We start from the raw sequence: 22,220 nt of genomic DNA, 5'->3' as shown, positions 1-22,220 counted from the left end.
ACTCCATTCTGAGGAAAAAAATACGGAATCATGAAAAACCAACATAAGAAAAAAACAATCAAAACACATCACTAGTATTTAGTTGCACCACCTCTGGCTTTTATGACAGCTTGCAGTCTCTGAGGCATGACTTGAGGAGTGGCAAACAGTAGTCTTCATCAATCTGGTGCCAACTCTCTTTGATTGCAGTTGCCAGATCATCACCATTTTTTTCCCATTTCCATCACAGGTTTTCAGTTGGGTTGAGATATGGGCTATTTGCAGGCCATGACATTGACTGGATGCGTCTTTCTCCAAGGAATGCTTTCACAGGTTTTGCTCTGTGGCATCTTGGAAAATGATTTCATCATCCCCAAACATTTTTTCAATTGAAGGGATAAGCTGTCCAAAATGTCAATGTAAACCTGTGCATTTATTGAAGATTTAACCCAAGTGCCTTTACTGACATGCAGCCCCATATCATCAAAGACTGTGGAAATTTTGATGTTTTCTTCAGGCAGTCCTCTGTGTAAATCTCACTGGAATGGCACCAAACAAAAGTTCCAGAGTCATCACCTTGTCCAATGCAGATTTGTGACTCATCACTGAAGATAACCTACATCCACAGTCCATGATTGCCTCTCCTTAGCCCATTGCAGTCTTGTTCTTTTTTGTTTAAGTGTCAATGATGGTTTCCTTTTAGCTTTCCTGTATGTAAATCCCATTTCCTTTAAGCGATTTTGCACAGTTCTGTCACATACATTGACTCCAGCTTCCTCCCATTACTTCTTCAGTTGTCTTGTTGTGCATTTTCTGTTTTCAACACATATGGCCTTTAGTTGTTTGTCTTGACGCTTAGATGTCTTCCTTGGTCTACCAGTACGCTTGACTTTAACAACCTTCCCATGCTGTTTGTACTTGGTCCAGATCTTCGATACAGCTGACTGTGAACAGCCCACATCTTTGGCAACCATACGTGTAGAGTTACCTTTAGGGCTGGGTATCGATTCAGATTTCCAGAATCGATTCAATTTGATTCACAAGGGCCCGATTCGATTCACGATTCACAACTATTTTCAATTTAGTTGAGGAATTAATGCAGCACCTATTTTAGACATTCAAAAGTACCAATGCTGCAAATAGTAGAAACTTCTTGCTCAATTTAATGCATTAGTAGAAATATGAATATTTTTACTAATGCATTAAATATGATCGATACTTAATTCGTGTAAGTGGCGCGGGCTTGGGAGCGTTTGTTTATTTGTGTTGGATTTGTCGTGTGCGTGTGTGTGTGGGGGGGGGGGGTCGGGGGGTATCAATACATCGATACATGGTTTTATGTATCGATATTGGGATATGAAAGGTTGTATAGATATATCGATATTTTAAACCCAGCCCTAGTTACCTTCTTTAAGAAGTTTGATAATCCTGTCTTTGGTCTAAAGAGGCATCTCCCTTGTTGGAGCCATGATTCTTGCCAATCCACTTGGTCCAGCAGCCCTCCAAGGTGTGATGAATGCACTGTTTTTAACTGCTGACTACGAGCAGATGTTATTTGAGGCAGACGCCCAATTAAGGAAAGGAAATTGACTGGGTGTGTCATTTTCTCCTCAAAATTGAGTGATTCCTTATTTTTTTTCTCAGAATGGAGTGATTCCATATTTATTTCCCTGCACTTGCTCTAGAAAAGTAACATTTACTGACCAGCACAGTGTTTTTTCTTCATTTCTTTTAGGGTTTCTGAAAGTCAAGATGTTGCACTTCGGAATGACCTTACGACTGTTTCATGCTTTTTATCTGAGTTTGATCTACAGAATAAAAAGTCTGAGTGAGTGCTCGTCCAAGACTGGCGATTCCATACTTTTTGCTAGGGGTAGTATAAAACATATAGCACCTCATCCATCCATTTTCTACATTTGTCCTTCCTAGGTTGAGTTGGAGCCTATCCCAGCTGACTTTTGGTGTGATAAACGAGGCACACCCTGGACTTTAGATTAGGGGATGTCGTTAATATTTGTCAACTGTGGGCCTGTAAATAACAGGGTACATATTGGCAAACGAGCATTCACACCAATTCAAATCTTGCAGAAGTGAACCACTTGCCACTTCGCTTTAAAAAAAAATAAAAAAAAAATCATTGATATAAAACACGTCTGTTGTATAAAAAAAAACAAAAAAACTGAGCATTGGCCTTCATAAGTAATATTACAGAAATAAAGTGTAAGCCCGCACAGGAGTTTTGAATAGCTTGACTGAGAGGCAGACTACTAACTCTCTGTCCTGCTAAATGTGATTATAAATAAATAAATATGGGTGATGTTTTTCATATGATAAATTTATCAAAGACGGTATCCGATGTGAGGAGTAAGCGATTCAGAAAATGGATGGATGGCAATAACATTATGGAAAAAGTCCGGTACGGAGACTTTTTGTAATCGCGTTTGATAGCGATTGGACCGTCTGGACCGCCGTAGAATTGATTTGTTCATATTTATTTATTTATTTATTTATTTATTTATTTATTTATTTATTTATTTATTTATTTATTTATTTATTTAAACCCAAATGAGCAGAATAAACGTTTTATTTTTAAAAATATTATCATCCGAAATGATAATAAATTATATATAAAACGGTTTTTGAAACAATAAGAATACTCGCGAATTAACTTACAAAGTCATAACTTTTTTTTTTTTTTTTTTGATCCGGAAGGAAAACCTTTGACCTCGGTGGCGGTCGCGCATGAGTTTGGCGGGCAACCGGGTTTTGTGTCTGTCGATTTTTATCATTTACCTTCCTTCACTGTCTTTACATTTCTTACTAAACTAACTGACGTTGGATGAATACTTCACCAAACAGGCGGCATCATTTCCTTTCGGGTAAGATGATGGGCTAGCTCAGCTCGCCTCCTAAGCAACGCTAGCATTTAGCCTCCATGCTAATACTCATGCCAAGAATTCTAGCAAACAGTGAACTGTTCATAAACTTGTTCTAACTAGGTTGACGTCACTCACGTAAACTCAAATTTAAACACTGTGACGTATAAAACTTGTTTTGTTCCACTAAACAAAATGTTTTATTTAGTTTTTTTTTATCCGGGTAGTTTGGTCGGCCTGTGGCAGTCTGAAATCATGCCGTCCAGCGCCGGACCCAACAGCCTCTCAGTAGCTCTTGACCAGGCTCTCGACAGTTCGGCCCGGCTCGTCGACCGATACCTGCAGGATGACCGCAGCTTCCCGGACTTGTCGGAGCTCCTCAGCGTGCCCTCTCATAGTAAGTTAGAGCTAGGAGCACCTGGTAGGCAAAGGAGTAGAAAGTACCTTTCAAATTTGGGAGGAAAGTAAATAGTTATACGAAAAACTCTGTAAATATTCTCTATTAAAGTCCAGATGCATGCAAATTTGTCACTACTATGTTACATCGACCACTGGGCATTTATATGTATGTATGCTTTGCCTTGTTTTGGGATTGTCTCATGGGGGAAGTTAACATTCTAAAAAAAAAAAGCTGTGCTGTACCACACTAAACATAGACCAGAGGAAGCAAACGAGATTGTTCTCTCAGGAGATTAGAAAGACAAAGGCTGTAAGAAGATAATGAAGAACATAATGCACATTTGACAGAAGTGGGAGGCAGCAAGACACACACAGTGACAAGTTTGACATCTATAATTTACATGTTCATTAAATATTTAAGGAATCTGTTTCAATACAATTTGTTCTTGTTGTTTTTGTGACCAATGTTAACATGATGTCTGTGCTATTAGATATACCGTCCCTTTCTGGAATGTCTGAAATGGACTATCCTCTCCAAAACCCAAGTATTCTCGGCATGCCCAACTTGCCAGAGCTCAGCGCGGGGCGCAAAGTCCCGCTGCCGCCGGAGCTGGTTGAGCAATTCAGCCGTATCCTTCTGATTGATAATGGAAGGTTGATGAAGAAGACTGGATTTATATTTAAGTTACACATTTTTTATGTATTTTTTTTTTTTTCTGCTCTCAAGTGGCAGGTTTGGGCTGTGTCAGGACAGTGTAAATAATAAATAGATATCTTAACAAGAATTAAATATGGTGTAAATATGCTATATTTCACATGTATGGAACATTTAACATGATTATGGTACAATGGGCTGTTTTTTTTTTGTTTTTTTTTTCTTTTAAATGAAGGCGTCCATGTTTTCCCTTAACATAATACACAGGTATGCAGTTCAACTGCATGATGGGAGTTTTTCCTGAGATTTCTCGAGCATGGCTCACGATTGACAATGACATATTCATGTGGAATTATGAGGACGGGTGAGTACAATTGCATCAGTGAGTGACCGAAAGGTGCAACCGATATGTGATTTATTTGTGATAATATGCCTCAAAGTGGAGACGTGGCCTACTTTGATGGCCTCATCGAAACCATTCTGGCAGTCGGGCTGGTGAAACCAAAACCAGGTATGTGTGCACTGCACAGTACACTTGTCTGTATCTGTGACCTTTTTCAATAAGGTGTTTACTTTTTGTTTTTATTTCCCCAGGAATTTTACAGCCTTACATCCATTACCTACTTGTGTTGGCTACGCCTGTGGATGTATCCATCCTGGGAGTGAGCTTCCCAAAGGGCCCAGCTGGTGAGTTTGGAATGTTGTGAGTAAGGCCTTTATCGGAAGGAAACCCTTAATTGTTCCAAATGCATTATAGTTTCACGCCACGGTTATCAGAATTATGTGTATATTTTGGGGGAAATTTTAAGTAACTTCTCACCTTTTAAGCATCCCCCAAAAATTATTCAAATAATGTTCATGTGAAACTACAACTTCATTAGGAAATTTCTTTTTCTCCTCTTAAAAAATAAATGTTTAGAGACATATTTTCAGAAATGAGCAATAAACCAAGGTTTGTGTAATATTTCACTTGATGGCTAGCAGGCACTGCAGACAATTTTTATAGCAGTCTTTAAAAAATGTAGTTTTTTTTTTTTTCCATAACATATGCCCACTTTTGTTTTTTTTTGTTTTTTTTGTTTTTGTTTTTTGTTTTTGGCTGTATAAATATATCATCCCAGTTTGCGTGTGTCTTGTGTTTCAGGGCTGAACGACAGCATGTCGGGCGGCCTGCATCTGCTGCCGGAACCCCTTTACTCTGTCCCCACCGACAACAACCACATACTCTCGGTGACCTCCACCGACCTGGGTCGCATCTTCATGGCGGGCAAAGACGGCTGCCTGTACGAGATCACCTACAAGGCAGAGGCGAGTTGGCTGAGTCAGCGCTGCAGCAAGATCAACCACTCCAAGGGCTCCCTGTCCTTCCTCATCCCCTCTGCGCTCCAGTTCGCTTTCTCTGACGACGGTAAGCACATGGGAAGCCTACACTGAGGAAATCAGTTGATGTTTATTCATCATACCGTTTTTTCTGCTTTCCAGACCCAATTGTGCAGATTGCCGTGGACAATTCCCGAAACACGCTCTTCACACGCTCAGAGAAAGGAGCCCTAAAGGTATTGCTGTAATTCTAAGTATGGTGTGTATCAGTGATTCTCAAATAGGGGTACATGTACACCATTGGGTACCCGATGGCGCTCCAGGGCGTATGTGAGATTTTAAAATATATTTAAAAATTGTATGTAAATATTTCCGAAAAATGTAAGTTCATAAAATGAATTTTATACTCAGTAGGCCATTCATTTTTAGTAATCTCCCCCATACCAGAATGGTTCAACCCAACTTGCCATATGGCATCTAGAATCACCTGCCAATCACTTGAAAACATTATTTAAAATTCAGTTAATTATTTCTTTTTGTGAACAGAACAATGATCCCAAAAGATGATTCTTTGTTATCATCTGTCTCTGGACTGCAGATGAAAAATAGTCTTTTGGCTAATTCTGGCATATTTACTGAAATGTTTATTAATATGTACTGTCCCTGATACAAATAAATAGCTGTAAATAGTAGTTGATAAAAATTTGTATGTGCACAAATCTTTATTTATAAGGGAGCCCTCGAGTTAAGGCGCACTCGACTTAAATAAGGCTTTTCGACTTTACAACGGTTCCACCTGGTCCGCCATTTTGGCTCCTCGTCCGCCATATATCGCAGTGTTTTCCCCTTGTCCGCTATTTAGCCCTTAGCTAGTGCTCGCGCTTGTGCACTTGTGGGAGTATCTGGCTTTTTCTTGCTCTTTTTTTTTTTTTTTTCCCCCACATCAGCCTCCCCCCTTATTTTCCATCAACCTCTAAGCACTAATGGTAAGTACAGCATCCTATTTTTTTTTATTTTAATGTATTTTAGATTTTTTATGCAAATTATTTTGATGTAAATATTGAATTTAATGGGGAAATTAGACTTAAGTCGAAATTCGGGTTACATCGCTAGCGTAGGAACGTAATTCCGACGTAACTCGAGGACTCCCTGTAATTAAATTATGTATGTATCTTTTTATTTCCAAATAGTTCAAGAGACCACATAAATACAAATAGAGGTCCAAAGTTTCATAAATCAGACAATGCACAGCACTTGGTTTTAAGGTCCCCCCACCCACCGTCCCAAATTAGAAATGCTTTACGCTGGTTTGGGGGTACTTGGCTGAAAAAAATATTTCAATTTTCGTTGAAAAAACGTTGAGAACCACTGGTGTATATATCCTAAAGACTTTATGGTACACATTATGCATTTTCTTTTCAAAATTTAATACAGTTCCCAGATTTTCATCACATGATCGTTGATATAAAACACACTTTTTTTTTTTCTGTCTGTCAGGTGTATGACTTAGGTGCTGATGGACAGTCTATGAGCCACGTGACCTCCATGTCTCAAAATAGCATTGTTATATCTGCCGCAAACATACTCAGGTATTTCTACATTGAAGTTCTTTGAGTCCACCTTTTCTCCTTTTGCTTGAAACACAAGGAAACTGATGCTAGTTTTTCAACATGCAGGACAGTGGATCGTTCTGTCTTCAAGCCCATCGTCCACATCTCTGTGATAAGCAGATCGGAGTCATCCAACTGCCACCTGCTTGCTGTGACACATGCAGGTAAAGAGGGGGAAAAAAACACCTAATTGCATGTGTGCAGGTGTATGTTACACATCATGTTCTCACACCTGGTATTTAAAAAATAAATAAATAAATAAATAAATTCCCACAGGTGTGCGTCTGTACTTCTGCACGACGCCCTTTGCGCCTCCTGGCAAAGAAAGTCAAGCGCCACCCCGGCCCTCCCTGCTCTCTTTGATTCACGTCCGTCTACCGCCGGGTTTCTCAGCGTTGTCTACGCAGCAGAAACCCGCCAAGGTCCACAAGGTGCTACACAGTAAAGGTAAACCCTGAACATATACCGGCATTTCTTTATTGAGAGTTTTTGATCATTTTGGATACCCCCCGCCCCCCCAGGCATTTTGCTGATGGCGGCTTCTGAGACAGAGGACAGCGACCTTCTGTGGTGCATCAACCATGACTCTTTCCCATTCAAGAAGCCCTTGATGGAGACTCAGGTGGGACCAGCTAAGCAGTTCTAGCCCCCACAAACCTAAATCTTATAATGTAATATTTTTCCACAAAAGGGAGAGGAAAGTGGAAGGATGGCGAAGCCATCTTCACATTAGGCTCATCAAGCGTATTACCGGTAGCTAGCACACTAGCCTGAATAACATTTACACACAATAATAAATGTTCGGGAGTACAGGAGAATTGTAACGGCAAAGTAGACTGCACAGTTTTGTTTTGTTGGAGCTGGGTATCAACTTCATTTTGATTCACAACAGTTCGATTCAATTTCGATTTATTTATTTTTGTCTCGTTTTGAGTTGATTTTGATATGATTTGATTTGATTCACTTAGTTCAAGCCAATATTGATTAATTATGGAACATGAATTATTCTTTAAATAACAAGGACATCATTAAAAAAAAATCCACAAACATTAAATTCCAAATAACATTTTGCTGAGACAGTAACTGGCTAAATTATTTATTTATTTATTTATTTATTTATTTATTTATTTATTTATTAAAATAACAGGTGTTAGAATGATTTAAGTGTTACACAAACATTGACATCAGCATGAAAAAGATGAAAATGTTTTCATGAGTCTAATTCAATAATCGTAAATAAAAATTAAAAAGATTCAGAATTGTAAATTTAAATAAGTCCGGTCTTTCATAAATGTAAGAAAATGCTTTTAAATTCATGGAACAGTAAATTTCAAGAAAACAGTAAGATACATAAAAATTTGGTTGAGTGGTTTAGATCCTATTTGGCTTACAGAACCCATCCTGTTAGCCTTGGTTGCTCTGAGTCCCGCACTGCCCCACTCTCATATGGTGTTCCACAGGGTTCAATTCTGGGGCCTTTGCTGTTTTCATTGCATCTGTTGCCTCTATGTTCAATTTTATTTTTTTTAAAAAAAATTTTTTTTTTTTTTTATTTTTTAGCGAGAGAGAGTTCAGTATTGTTTATTCAACATGACATCATTGCTCTCTGTTTTTTTGTGTAAGCTTGTGAGTTTTTGCTCATTAATTCACCTGAAACCTGCTAATAATCCCATACCCTTCACCTTAACCGAATACATCAGCCCCGCCAGTCATGAAGTTGTCAGGAGACAAGAGGAAGGAACAGAGAAAAGAAAGATGAAACAAAGTGAAAACCAGCACCGATCAGACACCAACTACTACCCACAGAGTTACAAACCAGAATCTTTCACCAACCCCAGAAACATCTAAATTCCAACAAATTAAGGAGACCTCAAGAGACCAGAGGAAAGACTAAAGAAAGAAAGGATAGATGAAGCAGAGTGAGACTCTTTCTGTGTTCCATCCGAAGAAAATAGAATGCTCCCTTCCACTGCTTTGTGTTTGATTGTCAATTCAACCAATTTCTTTGATCTGAGCACACACAAAAACGCGAGTAGCTAAAATTTTTGACAAAAAGTGGAGGCTAAGTTAAAAAAGGGTTAAAAATGTGCGAATTTGCAAATGCCGAACTGAATTAATGGGGTTCCGCTGCATTTTTATTTATTTTTTTTTTTTGACAATTAAAAAGCAAGCTGCAGGTCACATATGGCGCCTCCACCTTGTTTAGCATATAATGAAGTTTTTTTTTTTTTTTTTTTTTTCCCCCCCCCTGCAGATGATTTCTAATGTCGATGGACATACGTGGGCTATAAGCGCCATCGGGGAGAGGGTAAACAAGATTTGTACTCCCCTGAACAAGGACCTGATCCCTGTCAGCGACATGCCCGTGGTGGTCCTGCAGCACAGCATCGCCCCGCAGAAATTTGTCATCCTTTCAGCAAAGGTTTCACTTTCACACATCTTTCCGCACGAGACGCAATGCCAACTCCCGGTTAAGAATGCTAACGCCAAGATTGCCGCTCTTCGGTAGGGGTGTCACATCTTCCATAAGATCAGTCCCGTGGAGCAGCTCCGTCACCTGCTGGTAAGCTGCACGGGAGGAGAGAGCGAGGAGATCGAGCGCTTCTTCAAGCTGCACCGGGTAAAAACTTCATTCCTTGACGCGGGAGACCATGACGCTCGCTGATTGTGTTTAAACTTACATATGCTTCTGATTTGTTCAGGAGGAGCAGGCCTGCGCCACAGCCTTGATCTTGGCTTGTTCCAACGACGCTTGTAACAGAGAGGTCTCGGCGTGGGCCACCAGAGCCTTCTTCAGGTCTGATGACACAAAGATACAACCAACCAGGACCCCGTGTATTGTTAACTGCATGCTTGTGTCATCAGATATGGAGGAGAGGCACAGATTAGGTTCCCTACAGCTGTGCCACCATCCAGCAATGTTGGACCATGGATGAGCTCTCCAGCACCCGGTGAGTTTTTGCTCAATCTGACTGCGTGCAGGTAGAATATTTAGTGCCGCATATTCAAGTACTGTATGTAGCGCTGTCAAGATTAATCGACAAGTAATCAGTTATCAAATTAACAATCGTTTTAATAATCAACTCATTGTTTGGAGCAATTTTTTAATTTAAAATTGCCCAAATCCTCTTATTTCAGCATATAAAAGTAATTGTTCTTCATTGTTTTCCAAAGTAAAAACAGATGTTTGCAAATGTCTTATTTCGGTTAAACACAGAAGCTAATCAGTCTTCTTTCATCAAGGACTACAGAAATCAGTGAACAATTACTCTTTTATGCTGAAATCAGAGGATTTGGTCAATTTTAAATAAATAAAAAAAATGTCTCCAAACGATTACTAAAATTGTTGTTTTAATTTGATAATCGATTACTTGTCGAATACTCGATTGATTTTGACAGCTCTAGTATGATTGATTTGTCCCATCCACCAGGCATTTTCCCCCCACCCATGGCCACACCCATGGCTTCAACGCAATTGGGGTCTGCCCCCATTACGCCGATGTCGGCTGGCCCAGAGGTGATTTTCTCCGGGAAGCACAATGGCGTCTGTGTCTACTTTGCTCGTATTCTCGGGTGAGTATGTCTGACCCCCACCCGATAATGATCAGTATGTGGCATCCGCATGTCAAACCAGTGTGAATTATTCTTCCTTCTTCTCCAAACAGAAACATTTGGGATGGGAGCCTAGCAGTGGAGAAAACCATCAGCAAAGGAAGTCAGACTGTCAGTATTGTAAGTATCATTTTGCTTTTTTTTTTTTTTTCTTCTTTCATAATGTACATTTCCCAGTAATGCTCTGATAATCGTCCATCATAATACACAAAGAATAAAGACTGACAGCACATTTAGCAACTACTTGTAACACTAAAATTATTTTTCCAGTGAGTGAGTAGCATCAACCTAGCGTCTTTTTTTAGTCAAATTAGAGACTTGTGAAGACTGACAAGTGCTAAAAAAAACAAAACAAAAAAATAATAATAATACATATCGTACAAATATAAGTCATTTTCCATAACGCGTTACGATGAAAACTTCTCCCATCACAGTTGGAAAGCAGCGTTGCTTCTTTTCATCTGGAGTCGGTCCTTCTGGAGCTCTACAACTTGAAGGAGTTTCTGGACAAAAACTCCCAGTTCAGTCCCTCGTCTCTCAGAGGTGCAAGGTAAGACGTGGAAGTTAACATTTACTTCTACACACCCCAAAGCGATATCATAGAGTAACTATTGTGTAAACTTCAAAATAGACTGAAAGAAAAATGTCTTGTGGTCATACTCACTATGTTGATTCTGATACATTTGTAGCTTCAGTTCTCATGGCAACCTGCAACAAAGACTCCTGGGATTTATGCGGCCAGACGGCGCCAGTTCTCCGCAGGTCCAGGAGCTTCTGAGTAACTATCACAGTGAGTTTGGACAATCTAGACAGTTTTGTTTCTAGGCTACAGAGTCTGTTTCCTCCCTTACTGCCATGTAACTAAACCAACAACAAACCCAATCAATCACTTTATCTTATCGTAATTTTCTAATCCTTTCCAGGCAAGGCTCAGGTCTGTGAGAAAGAGTCCCTGCAGCGCATCCAGACGCTAGTGCATCACTCCTATCAGACCCTGATGCTCTGGAAGCTCCTTTGCGATCACCAGTTCAGCCTCATAATGACAGAACTGCCCAAGGTAGCGTTTGCACAAACACCACACGTACGCTCGTAATATCTCACACAACCAACCGCTCGTTGTAGGATTTCCAGGAGCAGATGAAGGAAGTGAGTTTCAAGGATGTGGTGATACGGGGGAAGGAGTTTTCGGGAGCCCTGATCACGGGGCTCATCAGTGTTTACATCAAAGATAACGCCTCTGTGGACGCCATCAGCAATCACCTGCGGGACGTCTGCCCGCTGATCTACAGCACAGACGACAGCGTCTGCTCTAAGGTACGTGGCAGAGCCAATGGATTTCAAGTTAGCTTTTCTTGTTTACCGTTTGGGTTTACAGCCAGTTGGGTCTGATGTAGTTGGCACCCTCTGCTGGTTGTTGCCGGGTGATGCGCAATCAAAAAAAAATGGAATTGTGTCACTTCAACTACCCCGCCGATCCTCTATGGAGGACCAAAACTGCCAAAATTAAAAATAAGTAAATAAATAATGACAAAAAGTGAAAATAAAAACTGATATAAGAAATATAATTAAATAAAATATGGAAGTAAAAACAACAAGATATAAATATAGACCAAAATAAATAAATAAAAGTAAAAATAAGTACAAAAATAAGAAACGAGATCCAAAAAAAATAAATATAAAAATAAATGTCAAAATAAATAAAAAGAATTAAATATAAATCAATAATTAAAAATGCTCTGCTCACATTTTTGTGCTGCAGATGCTCTCCAATGCAAGCCGGCGAGATTTCCTTGTTCGCCGAGTCGCTCAGTCGACCAATGACAGGCAGTTTGCAACAGCGCAGTCCAACCCAAGACACGCTTAAACCGCTCTCTCATTTGAATAACATTTCGACCTGGCAGAGCGTCTGTAGCACGAAATAAATGTGAGAGCAAAGTGTTTTTATTTCTTAATTATATTTAATTATATTTTTTTATTTCTGTATTTATTTATTTATTTTATCGGTTTTTATTTTTGAATTATTTTTACATTTATTTATGGATATATTTATATTTTGTTGTTTTTATTTTTATTTATTTTTTTATTAAATTTTTGAATTCTATTTTTATATCCGTTTTTATTCACTTTTAGTAATTTATTTATTTTTAATCTTGGCAGTTTTGGTCCTCCGTAATCATCTAGCCTTTGAAATCGACAAATAGTTGCATCATGCACATTCTGGAGTTTCAAATGTTGGCACTCTTCCACTAAGGCTAACGAGTTGCTGCAGAGCGCCAAGCAGATCCAGAACAAAGTCGATAAAGAGAAAACGCTGCGAGAGTCACTGCGCCTCTACCAGAAGATCAGCCAGTACACGGACCTGCCGCTGGTTTGCTCCCAGTACAGACAAGGTAGCGTGTAACTTGACACTGCCGTTATCACAGCTCACGGTGGTTAATTGGCAGCAATTGTACTGTATCTCAGTGCGCTTCTACGAGGGCGTCCTCGAGCTCTGCCTCACGGCAGCTGACAAGAGGGACCCTCACAAGCTGGGCCCTCATTTTTACAAAAGTGGAAAGCCTGAGGAGGACCAGGTGGGAGAGCTGGCCTACCAGGAAAGGTGAGATTGGTCATACAATTAGCCAATTTTCCTTAATTGAGCCTAAAATGATTTGATGATACTGTTTATCCATGCAGCAATGTATAGTGACAGGCAGAACGATTAAATGCATTTCCAGTACAATTAACTTGTATCACCTGTTGACATTCATAAAAGAAATAAATTGAGATATTTCAGTGTTTCCCCCACTGCAAGGTTATTTTAGTTTACGTAAACTAACGAAAAATCAAAAACTAAAATTCAATAAACATTTTCGTTAACGAAATAAAAGCAAAAGTTGTTTTTTTTAAAAACAAAAACTAACAAACTGCATTTTAAGTTTACAAAACTAAAACTAACTATAATTACAGTGAAAATGTCCTTTGTTTTAGTCTTTGATAATTGGTAATTTAATTTAATGCATGAACCTTTTGATTTTAAATGTGATTTTGAAGTGGAATTATTTTTACCATAGTGTTTTTATTGTTTTTTTTTTTGTTTTTTTTTTAATATTGCACACAAGTAATACATGTTTTTTTTTTAACTAAAACTAATACTGAAACTAACTAAAACTAAATGACAACTAAGCATTTATTAAATAACAAAAGCTAAGAGAACCACCCTGAAAACTAATTCTAACTAAATAAAATTAAATAAAAACTCAAAACTAAATCAAAGCTAACTAAAATGTAAATTGCAAAACTATAATTAAAAACCTTGCCTCACTGTTAGCGCAGTTCTGTGGCCGCACTTCACAATTTTTTTTTTTTTCTTTCTTGTTTTTGTGAAACTACTCATGTTGCGGAAATTACCTCTCTATTATAATTTCTTATAGAGGCCACATGATGGCAGAAATGTACTGCGAATGAAGAGACCAGTACAGTATCAAAACTAGCATGTACTCAATTTACCTATTTGACATAAAAGGCTATATTTAACAGTTAAATTATTCACCACAAATAAACCACCGTCATGTGAGACTCTTCAATAGTATACTAGCCTAAATAGCACGCTAGCAAGCGTTGACGTGATGTCACACGGGAGCGTTAGCATCCTAACACTTTACACAAACGGTATCAAGTCATCAATAAGCCGAAGGTCAAAACAACCAACTGCGATTGGCTGACGACCAGTCCAGGGTGTCCCCCGCCTACTGCCCAAAGCCAGCTGAGATAGGCTCCAGCACCCCTCGCGAGTCGCGACCCTTGTGAGGTATAAGCGGTCAAGAAAATGGATAGATGGAAAACAACCAAAATCACTGCAATAACCGACAATAAGTTGTTGATGGATTTTGTTGCTGACATTTTCTCATCCCCCGCCCGCAGGCTATCCTGTTATAAATGCATCACATACACCATGCAGGAGCTGGTAAACCAAAGCAAAGCGGCCCCTCAGTCCCCCAACGTCCCAAAGCAGCCAGGGCCCCCTGTCTTCACCTTGGACCCGAACATGCTGAGTAACGAGGAAGCCATAGCCCATGTGAGCGACGAATGGATGTTTGATTCTGTACATTTTCTGCATTTTTTTTTTTTGTAATGACAACCTCTTTCCACTCAAGTTTCAGCAGATCTTCAGTATGGCCCAGAGGTCACAAGATGAGCTGTTTCACATCGCCCTGTACGACTGGCTCATCCAGGCCGATCTGACGGACAAGCTGCTACAGGTACCGTGTTTTATTAGGTACACTGTACCAGCTTTGGAATTTTCATTTTAGTTAGTTTTTATTTCTGAAGCATTCCCACATATATTATTGTGACTTTTATTCTCCACACTTTTTTGCCGTATAACACCTCACACATTATACTTCCAATTTACACTGTTCAAATTTCAACGTGCTTCAAAAATGCATGCCTCCCAGGGTATATATCGTCTGATTCCACATTACTTACGGTATTCGCACAATTTAATGTCCACGCCCACTTCCAGACAGATAACTAATCATCATTACCAGGTGTCTCATACTGCTCGGTGGAACAGTTGGTAAAGTCCAATGTCCAATAACTAGGAGGTCATGATTTATCCCATGCAATTTCTCCAGAAATTGCACTTAGTCTACTTTAATTAGTAGTTCTAGTTATTTCAAAAATGCTTTGTTTTAGTTTTAGTATTAGTTTTTGTTCTTTTTTTGTAATGTGTATTACTTGTGTGTGATATTTAATAAACACCATGGTAAAATGAAAAATAACTCATTTCTTACCTAGGGTTGCATTTCGACTGAGTTAAATGAAAAAGCGGGCGAGGCGAGCCAAAAAGTCAAACACGCAAAATTGTCACCGAGGAACGACGTCATCTGAAGGTGCTTTTCTATTGGCTGCTGCGAGATGACATCACATCTTTGTGACATACTTTCAATTTCAAACGTCCTTATTCCGGTTACTTAAAATCACATTTGAAATCATCCCCAAAGGCTCATGCATTAAATTAATTACCAGAGACTGAAATGAAGGACATTATCACTAAATTATAGTGGGTGTCAATTAGTTTTTATATTTTTAAAGAGCATTTTTGTTTATATTTTAATTTATTAACAATTTTTTTTTTAGTTTTAGTATTTTTGTTTTCGTTAATTGGAATAACCTTGCACCGTACTAGGTGGCACTACTTGAGAAGTTAGACAGTAAAAGAAAGTCTTAAATTGGGTGGACAAAACAGGCCATTGGAAAAAGGCAAAGGCTAGTTCCAAAATCTTAACCGATTATCTTTTCCAATTGGATCCTGTCTTGGCCAGGTGAATTCGCCATACCTGGAAGAGCATCTCATGTACATGATCAAGCAGGATCAGAACAACATCTACAACATGGACCTGCTGTGGCGCTACTACGAGAAGAACCGCAGCTTTGGCAAGGCCGCCCACGTGCTGGCCCGCCTTGCTGACTTACACAGGTAACGATGATGATGATGATGTCGATGATGATGTCGTCGTCGTACCCTCACCAATGTACTTCTCGTCTGTGCATGCACGCAGCACTGAGATCTCCCTCATGCAGCGTCTGGAATACTTGGCCCGGGCCATCATTTCCGCTAAGAGCTCCTCCTGCCTCATGTCTCAGGCGGCAGACGGCGAGTTCCTACATGAGCTGGAGGAGAAGATGGAGGTGCTTTTTAGCCTGTCTTGATCCTGTAAAAATAATGTCTAAATAGTGCCGAAGGTTTGACATTTATCATTGTTGGCCCTGACCAAAGTTGCGAGCAAGAATCACTCCCAGATCATGTCTGAAAGATGAAAATATTTGTAGACTGAAGTAATCCGCCCATACACGAAAGACCGCTTGGAATTCTTCTAGGTGGTGCGCATCCAAGTCCAGATTCAAGAGTCACTATTACGACAAAACTCCAGTCATCATTCGGTCAAAAACGCCATCTCTCAGTTGGATATGGATCTCATGGACATCACCAAGGTAACAAATTCATTAACATCCTGTATGTATGATTATTATCAGAATCGTAGTGGAAAGAGGCCATTTGAGTTAATGTAATTGTTTTTGCTTTATTGTAGTCGGGCTGTGCAATTAATCGAAATTCAATTACAGTTTCAGTTATTACACTCCACAATTACAAAATCTGCATAATCGTAAACAAAAATAAGATTTTGAATACTACCCGGTAATTTTGAGTTGTTTACATTTATTATATTTGCACCTTTTTATTTGAAAATGACTAATTTAATCAATCTTGTTTGGTCCAAAAGGAACGTTCATAATTATAGTGTTTCAAAGAAATGTATTTGTCTTTATATTTTTTACGTTTTAACATTTTTTTATTTTGTACCAAAAAAACAAATGATTGTCCTAATTGTGATTTCAATTACCACCAAATTAATCATGATTCATATTTTCTTCATAATTGAGCAGCCTTGCATTGAAGGGTTATGTTGCTATTCGTTTTCACTAATATTTAACATTAGTTCATATTTGGAGAGATAAGATTTTTTTTTAAGGTGGAACGGTGTAAAAATTTGGAGAATCAGTGTAATAGATAACAGAAAGTAGGGCTGTGCAATTACAAGATTGGCATAATCGTAAACAAAAATAAAAGATTCAATTTATATATTTGTACCTTTTTTATATTAAAATGATGAATTTAATAAATCTTGTTTGGTCCAAAAAGAACTTGCATAATTATAGTGTTTCAAAGAAATGTATTTGTCTTAATATTTTTTACATGTTTAAGCATTTTCTTTTTTTGTACAAAAAAATTATTCTTTTAATTGTGATTTTAGTTATTACCAAATTAATCATGATTAATATTTTCCTCATAATCGAGCACTCCTATGTTGAAGGGTGATTTTGATATTGATTTTCATTGTTAATATTTAACATTAGTTCATATTTGGAGATCTAAGGTTTTTTGTTGTTGTTGTTGTTTTGTTTTTAAGGTGGAACTGTGTAAAAATTTTAGCTGTAATAGAGGGCAGAAAGCAGAGTTAATTTGTGTATCCACCTTTCGGCATTCGATGAACAGAATGGTCGCTAATAATAATTTGTAAACGTGATCTCCTTCCTGCGTGCAGCTCTACGGGGAATACGCCGACCACTTCAAACTGTCCGAATGCAAGCTGGCCATCATTCACTGCGCGGGACACTTTGATCCAATTCTGGTGCACTCGCTTTGGCAGGAAATCGTAGAAAAAGGTCATTAGTCCTACAACACATAAAAAGGTTGCATGATGATTTCATCATTTGTTGATTTTGTTGCTGCCAATCTTTGTCTGGCAGAACTGGCTGACACGGTGGCCAGGGGTACCGCGGACAGGATGCGAACCCTCAATTTGAAGCTGGTGTCGCTGGGCAAGCTCTACTTGGGAACGCCGCGATATTTTCCACTAGGTTAGCATTCAGCTTTGGTGCGATGTATGATGATAGCGGTATAATTAAAATTATAATAATTTCTTGTCCCTTGCGAGTTGCCAAAGTGTTTGTCATTATAAGCGGCTTGTTCAAGCGTGTCCTCTCTGTGGACTCGCACCATGGATTTCACTCTCTACTATTGCAATATTATTATTATACATTCTGTGTGTAACATGTTATGTTTTTATAAAGTGTACTCGCCCATCACTACAGAAAAGTACCGTGTATTTTGTGTGTTTGCAGAATTTCTGGTGACATTTCTAGAGCAGGAGGTATGCCGCCTCAAATGGGATGTGGGCTTCGTCTCGTTAACCATGCAGGAGATCGGGGTGCCGCTCCCGCGTCTGCTGGAGATCTATGACCAACTGTTCAAAACTAAGGTACACCGCTGCAAATCACAGCTACGAGCTGGTTAAGTCATTTCACAAATAAATAGGAGTATATATGCATAAGCTTTGTCCGTTGTAGGATCCTTGCTGGCAGCGTCTGAACAGGCCGCTACACGTGGTGGAGTGCATCCAATTGCTTCTGACAGATTACGTGGAAGACCCCAGCAGAGTGCCCACGAATCAAAGGTAAGCTGCTTCAGTAGCAGTTCAACATATGGCCTCTAGAGGGAGCCAAAGCGTCAAATGTGTGTCGACTGTCGCTTTTGCACTGACTGTCTAACTTAACATTCAATCTAAAAAAAAAAAAAATCTTTATCTTGAAAATGTGCAGTCTTGAAAATGTTCAGCTTTAGACATTATCCCTTGGAAAATATGAGGCTTTTCTTGTAATATTACAACTTAAATCTAAAAAATTAGTTTTTATTTTGATAATATGCAGATTTATTTGTATATCATTACAACATTAAGATATGAAATATATATCTTTTTATCTCACATATACTTAATCTCCTTTTATTGCTCTCAAAATTGACTTATTTCCCAAGCAAATGACTTTATTCTCATAATATTACCAAATTATCAGACTTTATATCTCAAAATTATAGATTTTTTTTTCTTCGATATACAACTTTATTTTGGCAATATTACAAATTTATCTTTAAAAATTGTCAATATTAGCGTGTTAATATTGCATTAAGTTAAAGTTCCTTTAACGAATTATGAAATTACTGTATCAATTACTAAAAAAATGCAACCATATTTCTATTTGGTTAACATTTCTTCCCACTTTTATGTTAAGAGTATGAAAAATTAGGGAAAAAAATATTTTATTATGCATTTATTGTAAATTTAGATGTAAATTGAGATATAAAATGTGCAATTTGTGATTAATCGTGAGTTACTTATTGAAGTTATGCAATTATGATTAAAAATGTTAATTGCCTGACACCTCTAGTTGTCGCTCAAGGATATGACTATTCTCAATTAGCAACTTTTATCTAAAATATATGTAATTTTTCCTCATAATTTTACCACCTAAGGTCTCAAACGTGTATTGTGCTATATTTCTTTTGAAAAAATTTGAGCTTAGTTCTTGAAGAATATGCATTATTTTTCCTTGAAAATACACAACTTTACACTCAAAAATCAGACATATCAAATATTTAAAAATGCTTATAAAATTCTTGAATCGCAAACGTTATTTTTTATTTTTTATTTTTGTGGGGAGATGGATGACTTTTGTTTTTTTTTGTGTCTCTGTCTACTCATTCCAATCGCCAACGAAATCGTTCCGCTCCGTCTCAGACGCCGCTTCACCAACATGTGTCTGGACAACATCTGTGGCTACCTGGTGGAGCTGCAGTCCCTCAGTCCCAACGCCGCCCTCCGGTACGTTATCGGCAACTTCAAGTCTCTGCAGGCCAAACTGGATAAACCTCAATGACGTTCGCCAAACTCCCTCTGTTGCCTTTTTTTCGATTGGCTGAAACATCTGTCACGTTTGTACGGTGGGGACAGGATTCAGGTATCAGTCAGCGTTACGCACTACTCCCAAAAAAAAGTATGAAATTTTAGGACTAACCTAATATGAACAAACAGTTGGACTTATCATTAAGACGTTTAGCCAAGGTGAAATTAATTTCACCTGTTTTTCTTATTGACATTGTACATAAAAACAATTAGATTATTTTTTTAATATGTTTATGAGGCTGTTTTTTTTTTCCCAATTTTTGGCATGATTGCCGCCATCCCTCCCCACGACTATTCGCCTTAAAATGGCGTCTCCATTGCTCATAATGCGACGCCGCAGAGGGATGTCACGTCTTTGTGTTCTTGCAATTACGTTTAATTAAAAACGGCACCCAATGCTTCCTGTACAGTCATCACAAAATGCTGCAATTGTTGTTGTCCTTTTGCGCTGAAATGTTAGCGTGGTGTATTTTAGCCTGGTGTGAATAAAGAAGTTTGATTTTGATGTTTTGTTGATTATTATCAATGCATCATGCGTTAAAAAAAAACAAAAAAACTTTTATAGTTCATTTTTTTGGGATGTGCATCTCAGTAAATTATTTTACAAAATTTCAGTATGTAGATTCACTGCGCACAGTGAAATATTACATTTTATTATAATCTTGGAAGATTACAGCAAAACCGAACCATTCCATGAAATTTGAAGAACAAGGATTTTCAAATAATTTAAAAAAAGATGCAGCGACTGTCCAACTGTTGCCAAAGTCTTTGCTGATCGTCCATGTCTATCCTTTCTGTGATCTTTTTAAGATGTTTAGCTTCGTTTCCATGGTAATTGCTTTTCTTTTGAACATTGATAGAAGACAGCTTTCTTCTTTGGGGCCATGTGGGGGGAAAAAAGGGCGAAAAAGCTAAAGATACTCCCAAAAGTGCACAAGCGCTAGCACTAACTAGGGGCTAAATAGCGGACAAGGGTAAAACACCGAGGCGGAGCCAAAATGGCGGACCGGGCATAACCGTTGTAAAGTCGAAAACCCTTAGGTTATCGGAGTTCGCCTTAATTCGAGGACTCCATGTACTTATTGATGAACGTACTGGAATAGATGACATTTAATTCAGCGATTCTACCACTAGAGGGAGCCGGTTAAATGAATGTTTATTTGCTTACCTATTAAGAGTCATAGCTGCTGCTTGGCAACAAATTAGCATTTTGTGTACATTTTTTTCCCCTCTGCATATCTACATTTCCAGATCTAACATTTATTGTCATGGCACACTGGCACAGCAAAAAAAAAAAAAAATATATATATATATATATATATATATATTTTTTTTTTTTTCCCTAATATTTTCACATTGTGAGCCAGAGTTGCAGTTGAGTTGGGCTCTAACTACATTTTATTTTTTCCTTCTATCTTTTGCATGTGCATGTGAGCTTTTTGACTCCATGCAGGAAAATGTAGGGTATAATGCAGGTGTAGGAGGCTGCGATGTAGCTGGCCACCTCCACCACCAGCGAGGAGGTGTGGATGCTGTTGGTGATGCGCAGCAGCAGATGAGTCAGCCAGCACACCAGGAACACGCTAGCCACCGCCACCACGCTCTTGGCCGCCCGCACTTGGGAGCTGGCATAGGGCTTCCCCGTGGGCGCCTTAGGTGGAGCCACGGATGGGTTGCCGGCATCTGGACAGGAACCGGAAGCTGGCACGCAGGGCGAGGGCGAGGCGGCGCTCGGCCCGGAAACTGTCCCGACGCTTCCTTCGAGATCCTTGCCGAGTTGGGTGTTCCGACACCGGATGCGCTGCTGGTTCTTTAGCAACGTCGCCACGATTTGACCGCTGGTGAACAACATCCCGGCGAGAGGAAGGGCGTTGGCCAGTGTCAGGTAGAAGACATCGTAGGTCTGTCTGGAGACGGTGTCCGGGAAGACGTCCACGCAGTCCTCCTCGCTCTCGTTGCTCGCCTCCACGCTCACGAAGAAGAAATGCGGCACGCTGAAGGCCAAAGCTGTTGCCCAACTGCCGGCCAGCAGGCCCAGCACCAGACCCACGTTGTCCATCTTGACGGGGGCGCCGCCCCGTTTCAGGGAGCCCACAAGCTTCTGGTGCCAGAAGGCGCTGATGAAAAAGGTGGTGAAGATGCTGCTGGTTTCTGACAGGTCGGCGCAGAAGCGGAAGACGCCGCAGAAGGCCTTGCCCAGGAACCAGCGGCCGGCGAAGTCGGCGATGGTGTCGGGGAGGTCGACCAGGTAGTTGGTGATGAGGTTGGAGACGGCCAGGTTGATGAAGAGCACGTCGTTGGTGCAGATGTTGGATCTCTTGGAAGGGATGGAACTGATAGCCAACCAGTTGTTCCCGATGATCCCCGCCAGGAACATGAGCGCTCTGATGATGGATTCAACCAACTCCTCCGTGTCCATTCTTGCGAAACAGCTGCTGACTAACGTCTCGGTAGGATGGATTGATGATGAATCAGACTTTTGGAC

The 22,220-nt window shown here is 39.4% G+C and overlaps 2 protein-coding genes across 4 annotated transcripts; one reads left to right on the top strand and one right to left on the bottom strand.

The window, feature by feature from the left end:
• Nucleotides 1-2,679: 2,679 nt before the first annotated feature.
• nup155 (nucleoporin 155) lies at nucleotides 2,680-20,240 on the top strand. Of its 3 annotated transcripts, none has more exons than XM_077497909.1 (34): nucleotides 2,680-2,858; nucleotides 3,083-3,252; nucleotides 3,746-3,883; nucleotides 4,177-4,273; nucleotides 4,350-4,420; nucleotides 4,504-4,596; nucleotides 5,054-5,317; nucleotides 5,392-5,465; nucleotides 6,727-6,818; nucleotides 6,906-7,003; nucleotides 7,116-7,286; nucleotides 7,361-7,461; nucleotides 9,094-9,261; nucleotides 9,349-9,459; nucleotides 9,542-9,636; nucleotides 9,705-9,790; nucleotides 10,271-10,412; nucleotides 10,505-10,571; nucleotides 10,886-11,001; nucleotides 11,141-11,241; nucleotides 11,375-11,508; nucleotides 11,574-11,765; nucleotides 12,703-12,841; nucleotides 12,915-13,050; nucleotides 14,355-14,508; nucleotides 14,588-14,692; nucleotides 15,758-15,912; nucleotides 15,995-16,124; nucleotides 16,314-16,427; nucleotides 17,540-17,660; nucleotides 17,745-17,855; nucleotides 18,120-18,256; nucleotides 18,345-18,451; nucleotides 19,571-20,240. In XM_077497909.1, exons 2-34 carry the CDS (start codon nucleotides 3,111-3,113, stop codon nucleotides 19,707-19,709), a joined length of 4,101 nt encoding a protein of 1,366 aa, XP_077354035.1. In that variant the 5' UTR covers nucleotides 2,680-2,858; nucleotides 3,083-3,110; the 3' UTR covers nucleotides 19,710-20,240. The 3 variants fall into 3 exon arrangements, with proteins under 3 accessions (XP_077354035.1, XP_077354036.1, XP_077354033.1); XM_077497910.1 differs by having other exon boundaries at nucleotides 3,065-3,252; nucleotides 10,505-10,562; XM_077497907.1 differs by having other exon boundaries at nucleotides 3,065-3,252.
• Nucleotides 20,241-21,146: 906 nt separating this feature from the next.
• ora5 (olfactory receptor class A related 5) lies at nucleotides 21,147-22,154 on the bottom strand. Its single transcript, XM_077497615.1, has one exon. It carries the CDS (start codon nucleotides 22,152-22,154, stop codon nucleotides 21,147-21,149), a length of 1,008 nt encoding a protein of 335 aa, XP_077353741.1.
• Between the last annotated feature and the right edge of the window lie 66 nt (nucleotides 22,155-22,220).

The sequence above is a fragment of the Festucalex cinctus genome, chromosome 15 (assembly GCF_051991245.1).
Source record: "Festucalex cinctus isolate MCC-2025b chromosome 15, RoL_Fcin_1.0, whole genome shotgun sequence".
NCBI lineage: Eukaryota > Metazoa > Chordata > Actinopteri > Syngnathiformes > Syngnathidae > Festucalex > Festucalex cinctus.
This window is presented reverse-complemented; position numbering and strand designations above follow the sequence as displayed.